The 12391-nt window shown below is 44.1% G+C and overlaps 1 protein-coding gene across 1 annotated transcript; it reads right to left on the bottom strand.

Annotated features, from left to right (window-relative positions):
• Positions 1-1169: 1169 nt before the first annotated feature.
• Positions 1170-11246, bottom strand: INSIG1 (insulin induced gene 1). Its single transcript, XM_074574114.1, has 6 exons — positions 11020-11246; positions 10320-10708; positions 8170-8294; positions 7332-7498; positions 6744-6843; positions 1170-3463 (listed from the first exon to the last, which is right to left on the bottom strand). The coding sequence occupies exons 2-6, from the start codon at positions 10690-10692 to the stop codon at positions 3434-3436; spliced, it is 795 nt and encodes a 264-aa protein (XP_074430215.1). The 5' UTR covers positions 10693-10708; positions 11020-11246; the 3' UTR covers positions 1170-3433.
• Between the last annotated feature and the right edge of the window lie 1145 nt (positions 11247-12391).

Below are 12391 nucleotides of genomic sequence, written 5' to 3'. Positions count from 1 at the left end.
ATGTAACGCTTTGTTCTCATGAATTTTGGAGCTACTCTGATGTGCAATAAGGCAATTGAGACTTAATCTCATTATTCATCTCAATATGCTCCTGTTGCATTCAGAGAACAGACTATGGGCCCTCCTGTGGCTAATTTAGCACCTGCAAATCCCCATGCTTAAAGCCAAGGGCTGAATAACCTGCAGGAACTACGCACAGGTCAAATCATCATTCTTGCTGGGAAAACTTTGGGTTTTTTTTCCTTTAGAAATTTTGTATACACTTTCCTGTCTCAAAGGGAGACCATCATGTCCTAGTTTTCCAAGACAAGGCTGTATCCCTTTTTTTTTTTTTTCTTCAATAATACATGCTTTTAATTCCTTTTGGCAAAATCTGAGCAGAGTTTTAGAGAAAGCGATGTACCTGGAGGATCCCGGCCATCCTCAGATTAGAGCTGTTAACACCTACCTCCTCAGCTGTCACGCACTGAAGCTAGCAAGCACAGGTTATTTAAGCTAAAACAGTTAAGAAGTTCTTAATTAAGCCTTCTTCACCTAAGCCAACAGACTCTGTACTGATACAGAGGAAGATTGGTCAAAAAGCCATTCTGCTGTTTCCACCACAAATATAGCAGCTTCCAGAAGCCCTAAGTAAATATTTAAGTGTGGTAAAATTGAAGACTTTTTGTCTAAATTTGCAAGATGCCATCTTCCCTAAATTAGATGATGCAAGAGTTTTAGAATTGCTTAGCCCTACCAGCTGTGCTTACTCATTCTTACTGGTTGCACTCTTTAAGACGCTTCAGAGTTTATTAACCACTACGGCAGATAACCAAGCCTCAACAGGAATCTGCGTCTTTACCCTGCCCCCTCCATATTTTGTTTCAAATTATGAATTTCAGCACCTTGGAAGACAAAGGTAATAGGATTCTCTACCTTAAGTCACATAACCATAACACACACTTAACGCCGCTTTCTTGGCAAGGTAGCAAGACTCTTTTTCTTCAACTGTGTGACCCAAGCTGGAAACCCCTCTAAAAAGCTGATCTCTAAATTCAGTTTAGGATTTTTTTTTTTTTTAAGCCACTGAGTATGCATGACTGAATATTTGTTATGCAACCATAACAACTGTCCTTTTCAAGAAAGATTCCTGCATAATGTGAATACAGAGAATCTAAGGCAAACACGACTTGATCTTAAAACTTTAATAGTAAAAAAAGTGTAAAACCAAACACACCGCGGAAAACTTATCAGTAAGAATGAGAATTTAAGTGTTCAAATTCAGAATAGTGCAAATTTTCTTCACTCCCCTCCTGCCTCTTCCAAACTTAAATCACTTTGGTTAACATACTCAAGAAGTATTGGCAAAAAATGAACTTTTGACTTACATTTTTGGCTGCATTATTTCTAACACAAACAGATTTAGTTTCAGCCTTTACAAATAAATCTTAAATACTTCTCTATCAATCAAACAGCTGTAGACGTCACTGTCACCTTTACTTTTATAATGTTTTGAGACTGCTGTCAAGATGATCACAAAACTGTCTCCCCAGCAGGTAGCATGCTTCTTAAAATAGCTGAGCTGATCCAACCCTGATCTGAGGATCTAATTTCTTCAAGTAGTCCTATAAAATGTGATTATTTAGGCTTTTAACATTTGAGGAAGGATCTTATACCAATGAAATTACTCTTGATTTACACCAAAGCAAGATTAGAATTGGGGTCCGCTCCGTAATACGGACTTTGTGCTAAACTTTTCCTGCTACAAAAAAAGCACAAGCAGCAGTTATAGCATTCCCTTAGAAGAGTGAAAACAGCCAGAACACTGCTTCCTCGCCTCAACAGCTTTTTTGATGGGTCAGTCTTTAACTGATGCCTCTAACTATATCTGAAGCCATGTAGGATTGGAAATGAACACAAAAAAAATATTGCATAATACAAAAAGGCAAATCCATAAAAGTTTACAAGTACACCATAACCACAAAATTGGAGTATTTCTAAAAATTTGGGTTCAATGAAAGATACAACAAAACTAGCTTTACTAGTTAAATAAATTATTGCTCCATTTGACTCCATGCAGCATTGAAATGAACTCAGAACCCTTTTCTCTTTAATCTCTCATAAGAAATGATCGATATTGAAGAGAACACAAGGCTCAGATTTACTGTACATTGCACTTCAACTTTAAGACCTAATACTTGCTATTTAGGTCTCCTGTGGTCTAAGCTATCAAATGAATATGTTGTGCTCACCAGAACTAAGTATTAAGAAACACCAAATGTTTAATGTAGTGACATAAGCACTTTTTTTTTCTTTTTAAGAAGGCAATCACAGATTGCAAGTTCTATAGGGTTGTGAAAAAACAAGTAGTGATCTCTTTCAGAAACTGAACTGAGAAAACGAGCTGTTCTTCACATACAGTTTAAATCACATTTTAGGCCTGCTTCTGTTTCCAACTATTTCAGTCAAAAACCCTGACTCAAACAGAAGATCAAGGGCACTTCTAGGAGGAAACCGCAGATCTCAGGAACTGGGGGCACATACTCAGTGGTCAAGCAATGGCCTGCAGTGCATGTTTTTTCAGTGACACCAGACATTTAAGATACCAAAGAATTCCTTCAGTAAGATACTGAAGCATACATCTAGTATTAAGATTATGCACACACACTTGAATTTCTTACTGAATGGGGGACAGAACTTGATTCTAGCAAATCTGACTGAAAGCTTCAGAAATAATGAAGTTTCCAGTCAGAATTTCCTGATAAAGTTCATGTTAGAACAAGATTGTCGCCAGTGTTCACCTATCATACTGAAGCAATTTAGAAATTTCAAACTAAGTGACTTCCAGCCTTTCGTTCCTCCAACCCTCTCCACTGTCAAAGACAGAAACTTAATGCAGCATTACAAGTAAGGGCATGATTCCTTCATAAGACTCCTAAAAGCATTTGTGCAATGCCTTTAATCTGTTTCGATCACTCTTATTTTTAAATAACCCTATTTCTTAAAGATTTGGATAAATACTATTCCTATTAAACCATACTTCATCATTGTTAAGCACCGTCGATCTACTTCCTTTGGGCACTGATACAAGAGCTTGTAATTAAATTTCAGTTTCAAGGCTTTAAAATATGGCAGCTGCTTCAATAACTTAGAGTGGAATCTAATACTTGGAAAGCTGCCACTTAGCCTGAATAGTTGTATGCAACTTGGTGTTAAACTCTTCCAGAGAACAGCCATACGCAAATGCTTATGCGGTAAATCAGGGTAAGATTTTGAGATAAGCAGTTAATTTCACTTGGCTATTCTAAGAGTGGATTAATATTTTTTTCCACAAGTCATTTGTGCAGTGAGCCCATAAAAAGATTATTTTTTCTAAATAATCTTCAATTTAAAACAGGAACACATCTTCGTAATGTTGCTTTCACACTGGCACCGTGCTCTCTTCTTCAAAGATTTAGTCATTGTGTGGTTTCTCTGGAATACCCTGTGGATAAAAAAAACCAACAAACACAGGTTATATTTTAATGCCATCTGATCAGTGATGCAATATTTTCAATGCTTAAATAATCAAGTAACTTCATTTAGGCTGACAATGACCTATCAGACTTCTTATAAAAGCTCAAAGATATGCTCCTTAACTGTGGACAGAAAAGTCACTATGGGTCTGTGCTGCCTCAATTAGTGCATCTGATAAATCCATCTACCAATTGCAATGCTTTTCATAAGACTTTGTTAGCTTTCCTCCCTATGCCAGTTTATTTCTTAGCAGAAGGTAAACAGTTCTTCAATTAATGGGCATTAATTCAGTTTTTTTTTTTTTTTTTTTTTTTTTTTTTTAAACAGCCCTCTTTCAAACTGTCTTCAAGCACAAGTTACTTTACCTTCCAATCAAAGCCTGGTGTCAGACAGACTTACTCATTTCCTCCTAAGCCCCTTTTCTAGTATGAAGCCCTGTAATATGTCAGTGTAAGAAATTTAACTACCTTTTCTTTAAAACAAAGCTTGTAATACATTCTTCTCATTCTACAGTGAAAATGCCAATGTATTTGCAAGTACTGAATGTGTTCACAGTTCTGCAGCCTCACACATTAGCAAACAATAGATATTTGTGAGGACCAAGTTCTGAATACCACCCTAGTTTGCCAGATGTTGGTTACAACTGATGGTTACAACTCAAAATGAAGTGCTGCCATCCCTTCAACCCAGCTGCCAAGCAGTGACTGAGCAACTTTAGGTGCTGTAATGAGCAGCAAGAGTTGATGGCGGCAGCAGCACCTTCACCTTTTCTTTTGAAATAAAGCTATTAAAGAAAATGTTGAATTTCACCCTCAAGCTGACAGTAAAACCAACACACCAAACAACCAACAACAAACGAGCAAAACCCTCTGCTAACAGCAGGTTTGTTTCAAGGTAACCCTGCACTTGGTTACTGCGTGTAATTTCAAGTGAGCTTGAAATCCAGTGGTTGAAAAGCAGCAATCATCTCCCAGCTAACATTTCTTAGGATGGGAAGAGACGTCTCGGGGACAGTTCTCATTCTAATTTCTTTTCTAACTGCAAATGCCAGGCAGGGGCCGAGGAAAAAGCAAGGCAACTTTACCCCACTAGAGTATTTTCCACAGATGCCACCTCCTGCTCTAGACATGCCCAGAAAATGTTTGATCTGCAACTACCACAGGCAGCCAAACAGCTCAGGGACTACAGGAAAATATAGCTACAAAAATAAATGTTTTATTCAGGTTTAGTTTAGAAAATGCAATATTCCTTCTTCTTGCCATAATTGTAATGGCTGACAAAATAGACTGATGCTTTTGGGTCATCTCTATAGACGAAAAACCTAGTAGACTGAATGCTACCATTCTGGTTTAGAAGTGTATTTCTTTGAATTTCCAGCAGTGAACGCTTCACAGTGACTTGCAGAAGTGTTCCTATGAATATGTTGGGCTTCTCCAAGTTTTTCCAGACTAAGTAATGGTAATGTAAAACACATGAGAAGATAATTCTAGATAAACAGAACAGAATGCTTTGCCTTGCCAACTTCTTTTTCTTTGGAGGAAAGATGACAAGATTGACAGGCAAGTTGCAGGCAGAAGACAGTCTGATTTTAACTACGTTCAGGTGAGATGCCAGGTGAAAAGACAGCAAAGGGAAAAAAATAATCCTATGTGCCTAACTCTTTTAATTCTTTCTTCTTTAAGATCACCTTCCACTGATTTCTAACATAAGAAGCATAGCAAGTGGAAGTGCTGCATATGCCAAGTGTGAAATACAGAACTGTGGCATAAAACCGACTATAATTTTACTCTGAGACTCTGCTTGCGATAGCAAAGCTAAAGTAAAACCACAGTAACATATCTTTTTCACTTGATGTGAGTGGCAAATTTAAAAAAAAAGTAATTATACCTCTCTTCCCCCCATACATGTAGTCCTAAGAAAAAACACATGCACCGCTGGGACTTTAAGGGAGATAAATGAGTTTGTATTTTAAAGAGCCTCAGAGCAAACCAATACTGACTGTGAAGTTATGATTGTGACCATGGTCCCAGGAAACCCGTAACTTGGCATCAAGTCAGCATGAAAGAAAAAACCTCAAGAACAGGAGTAGGAGTAAATTTACCCCAAGTTGTTTTTTTTTTTTTCTAAACAGCCTTTTCTACCAGAGGTTACTGTTAATTTAGTGTAACCGAGAATCAATACTAAAGCAATTGATCTTTAACGTTTGCCAGTGGTGATCAAGCAACATGGCTCTTCCCCAGCTCATCTGCAAGCCTGTCCGTCTGCAGCATCAAGTTCAGACTATCCACTCTAGAAGTACATTAGCATCCATCCACTGGGTTAGCAAGGCTAGGTAGAAGAGACAGAAAGCCCTGTTACAGACAAGACAGCTAGTTTTAGACTAATCTTTTTACTCATTCATGTCTCAGTCACAAAAAGCAGCTTTCCCCCTTACTGAACAGTTCAGAGACTAGTATTTCAGGAACTCCCAAGTCTACAAAGGCTCCTCTTTCAGTAAAAATTAAAGGTACCTAAACCGCAGCAGCCTTTAAGTGAAATACTTGAAGGATGTTTTCCAGGATAAAGGGTTTATGTAGCAAGGAAGACAGAAGTTAAATCAATACAGTATTAATTATTACTATCCATCACTGTCAGAACACTTTTCACAATCAAACCTTAGACTGACATGCAAGCATACAGCCAGGTTTACTCTTAAGCACACTATAAGGAAATACTTAAGAACCTCGCAAATGAGACAGTCATTTGTACTGTATTATCCCATATATAGAGTGATACTTGAACTATGTCTTAAGTGACCCAAAAGAGTGTATTTGGTTCTAAAGTGGTGGAATTTAATGCTATATAGGGAGTTTTCCTTTCATCTACATAACAAAAAAGCTTTACCGCTTGAATAGTTAGTGAAAGCCCATCTGCGTCTCAGTTTTCTAGCTTCCTTAGATGTTAATTCGAAGTACTGACAGAGCAGGAGTTATTAAGATTCTCACCAGAAGTGGCGTACTGATTCCAGTCTTATTTAGGCTGTTGCTGGAAGAAGTTAACTACAGAAGATCCTCAAACAATCACTAAGACAATTCCCACTCTACTGGCAACACAGGTTGTACGCTTACATTTCAACTCTTGGGAAGATACCTTATATTTATCTCTGTCAATTTGTGAGTCATACCCTTAAAGGCATAGTTTGTTCTTGGACTAAAAACAATGGAAAGTATTTGAATTGTTAAAGGAAATACTAATTATACAGTAATTACCATAGCCAGTTGGCGTCCTATGTTTCCTACAGTCACACCTCCTGAGAAAAATATACATGGAAGCCAAGAACGGATGTAAAGAAAATCTGGGGATGTATACCTAGTAAATAAAAGGAAATAAGTTAGAGACAAGTAATTATCATCACCTAGCACACTTAACAAGATGCCACAGAATTCTCTCCCTGGGTCCAGGGAGAGACCAAATCAAACCAATAGCACAGAAGGAGAAACAGGGAGACCAAATCAAGTCTGTTGACTTGAAAAGCTTCTAAAACCCAATGTCCTAGCTAGCATGGTTCAGAAATTCTCTCTCCTGAGACACAGTTAATGATACACCAAGACAGCAGAAGTTCAGTTTGATGAGCTGTTACCATTTCAATACACATCCCAATTCATCTGCTCCCCACCCTCCACCCCCAGTTCTCATTCTGGTCATTTGGAACAACCAGACAATTAGCTGCCTTAGACAAATAAAATGTCTTATTACAAGAACATGCCAAATACATTAATAACTAACTTCCAGTGCACGTGAACCCGTTTTTAATTAAGACAAGAGAGTTGAAATAGTATTTTAAAAGAGTAACTTACTGATAAACACCATTATATACAAGAAACTGGGTTATCAGAGTTGCTACAAAGGCTATTGTAATTCCAAGTCCAAGACCACTTCTTGAACGGTCAAATGTCCACCAAAGACCCAATGATAAGGCTGCTAGAGTCAGGGACAGCTGGACGTTGTTTGCAAAATCTAGTTTCTAGAAAAAGATGTTAAGGACAATCCTTTTAAGTTTGCAGACATCCTGCTGCTGAAACTGGATAAGGGAGGAATCAAACTGAATGTGAGCATGATTCTGTCTCTATATATACAATATGTTAAGGATCTGGTTTTCAGACTTGCTGAGCAATCATAGCTCTTGCTGACTTTGACTGGAGCGTGAGTGCAAAGGCAACATCAATTTTTGTCACACTGAGCATCTAAAGAATATACCGTATTGTAACATATTTAACTTTTATGGATTTTTGTCTCACGTAACCTATCCTTGCTGATTTAGGTTTTCTGCATCATTATTCAACACAAAGAACACGCTTCAGTGTACCCCACTAGTTAATTGTGTTAAATATTAGATGTATAAAACATACAGATTAAAATAACACAACTTACACTGCTATGCTTGCAGTTGCACCAGATATACTATGATGTCTATCCGTCCCCCCTCCCAGATGTCCCCCCCAACTACTTTTAAGTTAACTGTGTCATCTATCTTAAATTAACTACTGCAGAATACTGCATGTCTCACAGTAGTTTATGTCTCTGCCAGTAGCACCATCCTTACCTTTTTAATTCTCCCAGACATGAATGGGGGAAACTGTTTCATGAAAACAGACTAAGCACATCAACCAACAATGTAAACTAGTTCAAGGATACAGCACTTGCATGGTTAATGCCAACGAAAACTGCTATACATCGCATTACACTGGCCCACTCTCTCTTGAATTTGTGTGGTTCCCCAAGGTGGCTGTCAATGCAGGGATACAGCAGGCCAACAACAGCTGCAAGAGAAGTAAGACTACTTGTACTAACTGTTATACAATGATTACTTCAATATCACTAAATATTATTTTGACAAATAAGTACTTGACAAAGTAGTGAGGTGCTTATCACGCTACTGTAAGCCTGGTGAAAAGACAATTACTACCTCCCTCCAGAAAAGAAAAACAAAACAAAAAAAACCCCACACAACACTAACACAAATATTCTGTTTGAACCTTTAAAGTAGATATATATATTGCAATGTTAAGGTATCTGACTGCAAGCTCCTTTTCTCCCATGAGTGTATATCATTTGACATCCTGATCAGATGCTCGTTTTGTACCAATAGATAATAAAGCATAACAAAAAGCTTAATTACCACGAGGAATGGAATATGTGGTTTTTGCTCATGAGCAGGGCAGTCAGTTTTATGAACTCAACTCATCAATTGTGAATCAGGCCCCAAATTAAATATTTGCCTGGACTCAAAAGCTTCTTGGCAGAGCTGCTTTTTCTCCTTCTGCTGGGCTGTACATCAGCCTACGCTGCCATCCAAATTAGATGAATTTTGATACCAAACAGAAGCAGAACTTAAAGAAGTATCTGCCATCAGTCATATTTATTGTCAGGGAAAAAAACCTACTCACATTAAGCAGACAAAGTTTTTATCCGCATCTAGCATTTTCTCATCCTCAGTCTGCAAATTAGTTGCAGAAGAAAAACAAAGGCTACTGTTATCTCAGTTGCTAGCACAAACAGTAGATGAGTTCCATTCTTATAAGCCTTGCAACTCCACATGCTGTCACCAGCTCCAGAGTTAGACAAGCTGCTTTAACTGTATGTAATATCCATGTTTCTTTGTTTCCTTTCCTAACACCTTTTTCCCCCCTACTCACACCCCTAAAAGGAATAGCTTCTATGTCAAGAAGGCTACAAGAGAAACCATTCTAAGAAAAACATATCATCTGATACTGAAACAGCTTCACTATTCTGATGCCACTTACCAGGACTTTTACCTTACAGTAACAGCTAATGCCAAAGATTTATCCAACTGTGACAGGACTACAAGACCTCTCATTAGAGCATATCCCCTGGCAATCTTTTTACTACACAGTTTATCATTCATTCAAGTTTACAGTTTATCATTCATATTCCCTTACTATGAGGTACAAGTAGCACAGGACAATATCACTGCATTAAAAAAACCCACCAAAACAAAACATGGTAGAGTTGTTCAAAGTAGTTTCAATGCAAATTAAAAAAAGATTACAGTGGGTTTATTTCCTTATTTTTTTCTCCTTTATTTTCCGTCTTTCTTTTTTCTCCCCTTTTATATAAGGCCTTTTAAAGCCCTTTAAAACCTTCATCAAGGCTTTATTTTGACAAGGAGCGGAGGGAGTTACGCATGCTAACGCGCCGGGTAAACACCGGCTGCTCCGCCAACCGCACCGAGGCCCACGGGAGTTTCTCGGGATGTTTTGCGCGACAGCTCTGGAGGCGCTAATGTGGGGTGGGGGGGGCTTGACCAAGGGCGTGTGGCGAACAGAAGCGGGCCAGGCCGGGCGCCGCCGCACGTGACTTCCGTGTTTTGGGCCCCGCCCGTGGCCAGTTCGCGCCGTCAGCCAATGGCGAGCGCCGCCCGCCACTCACCAGTTCGCCCGCAGCCAATGGCCGGCGAGGGGGCGGAGACCCGCGTCGCGGCCCCACTCGTGCCCCGCCGTGGGGCGGAGCGCGGGGGAATCCCGCGCCCAGCCGCCGCGCTCACGGGGAAGGGGGGACGGACGCGTGTGTCCAAAATACACTTTACCCACAATGAGTGCAAAAAAGGGGAAAAAAAAAAAGCCTTCGGACACGCGTGGGTGGCTGCTGCCCGTGGGTGAAGCTGGCGTGGGCACGCATCCTTCCAAAAGCCAGGGTTGGCGTCGCTCGCCGCAGGTGGTGGAAGTGCTGAGCTCCCACCTGCATGGGTCACGCTCAGCCCCACCGCCTTGCCTCCCCACGGGAGGATGGGGGGGAAAAATCACGCGTGGGGATCAGTAACTCACCTGCTGCCGTCCCGCAGCACGGGGGCACCCACCAGGCGGAGGAGAAGAGGGTGGAAATCACCTCGTCGGGGAAGAGGGTCACGTTCCGCTGGATCTGCAGCAGGTTCAGCACCAGGGCCATGAACGCGCCCACCACGAAGAGGACCACGCTCCGCTGCACCAGGTGCTGGCTCCAGTTCAAGGTGCCGCTGGTGGCACTGGTGGTGGCACCGGTGGGGCTGCGTCCTCCGTGACCCGCCACCGCCAGCGAAGGGCCGGGGACGGAGGAGCTCAGCATCTCGCCCGCCTTGGCGGCTGCGTCCCCCGGCGGGGGTTTGTGCCTTCCCCGGGCGGCGCAGGAGCAGCTCCAGGCGCAGCTCTCCAGCCTGGGCATCGGCTTCGCCGCCGTCCTGAAACACACACGTGGGGGTAAACCGGCCCGTTACAACGGGGCAGCGCGGCCCAATCACACCGCCGCCGCCTCCAGCACCCGCCGGGCGGGGGGAAAGCGGGAGCCCAGCCGGCTGCCAGCGCCGCCTCGGCCTGTCCGCGGCGGGGTCCCCGGCTCCGGGAGAGGCGGCGGCGGACAGGGATCCCCCCGCCCGCAGCTCCCGTCAGACCCGCGCAGCCCCTTCTTCCCTCAGGGATCGCGTTAGACCACCCCTTCTTCCCTCAGGATTGGCGTCAAACCGGCCCGCCGGGGCCTCCCCGCCCATCTCACCTCAGGGGGCTGCGCCCGCCGCCTCGGCCCGTGAGGGAGGGCGACCCGCCACCGCTCTGCCACCTCCCTGCCACTTCACCGCCGCCGCTGTCGTCTTAAGGTTTATAAGCCCCCAGCCGCGGGTGTCACGTTACCCGCCGCCGACCTACCGGCGGCCGGAGGCAGCGAGGGGGCCCCGCCGCCGCGCTCCGCGCCGCTCCGCCGCCCCTCCCCTCCCTCCTCCCCTCACCCGCGGGGCCGGGCCGCGGCGGGGCGGGGCGGGATCCGGCGCGAGCGCCGAGCGCGGGAGGCGCCGCGCCAGCCCGGGCGCCCGCGTCCAGTCGGGTGAGGCGCGCGCAGCCAATGGCGGGCGGGCGGCTGATATGACGTGCGGGACACACCACCCGCCTTCCCCCCCCCCCCCCCCGCGCCTCGTCTCGCGGCTGACGGCGGCGGGACGGCACGGCCGCGGCCAATGGTGGGGCGGGGCGGCAGCGCGCGGCGGGCGCGCGGGGCGGCCCTCAACGTCCTCCCGCCAACGGTCGTAACCGCCCGCTGAGGGCGCGGGGGGGAGACCTGAGGAGAGGCCGGGGACGAGGTGCGCCCACCAGCCCGCCCCGGGGAGGTGGTGAACATACTGGTGGTGGCGGTGGAGATACTGGTGGCGGTGGAGATGGTGGTGGTGGTGGAGATACTCATCCTGGCACAAGAAAGACATGGACCTGTTGGAACAGGTCCAGTGGAGGGCCACGAAGATGATCGGGGGGCTGGAGCACCTCTCCTGTGAGGACAGGCTGAGAGAGTTGGGGTTGTTCAGCCTGCAGAAGAGAAAGCTTGGGGAAGACCTTATAGCGGCCTTCCAGTATTTAAAGGGGGCCTACAGGAAAGATGGGCAGGGAGTCTTTATCAGGGAGTGGAGCAATAGGATGAGGGCTAACAGTTTTAAACTGGAAGAGGGTAGATTTAGATCAGATACTAAGGAAGAGATTCTGCTATGAAGAAAGGCAGAGAGTTGGGGTTGTTAAGCCTGGAGAAGAGAAGGCTCTGGGGAGGCCTTATAGCAGCCTTCCAGTACTTAAAGGGAGCCTACTGGGAAGATGGGGAGGGACTTTTTACAAGGGCATGTTGTGATAGCACGAGGGGTAATGGCTTCAAACTGGAAGAGGGTAGATTTGGATTAGGTGTCAGGAAGAAATTTTTCACTAATGAGGATGGTGACACACTGGAACATGTTAGAGAAGCTGTGGATGCACCATCCCTGGAGGTGTTCAAGGCCAGGCTGGATGAGGCTTTGAGCAATCTGGTCTAGCGGGAGGTGTCCCTGCCTATGGCAGGGGGATTGGAACTAGATGATCTTTAAGTTAAGATCTTCCAACTTAAACCATTCTAAGAT

Source organism: Larus michahellis, chromosome 2 (assembly GCF_964199755.1).
Source record: "Larus michahellis chromosome 2, bLarMic1.1, whole genome shotgun sequence".
In the NCBI taxonomy this organism is placed as follows: Eukaryota; Metazoa; Chordata; class Aves; order Charadriiformes; family Laridae; genus Larus; species Larus michahellis.
This window is presented reverse-complemented; position numbering and strand designations above follow the sequence as displayed.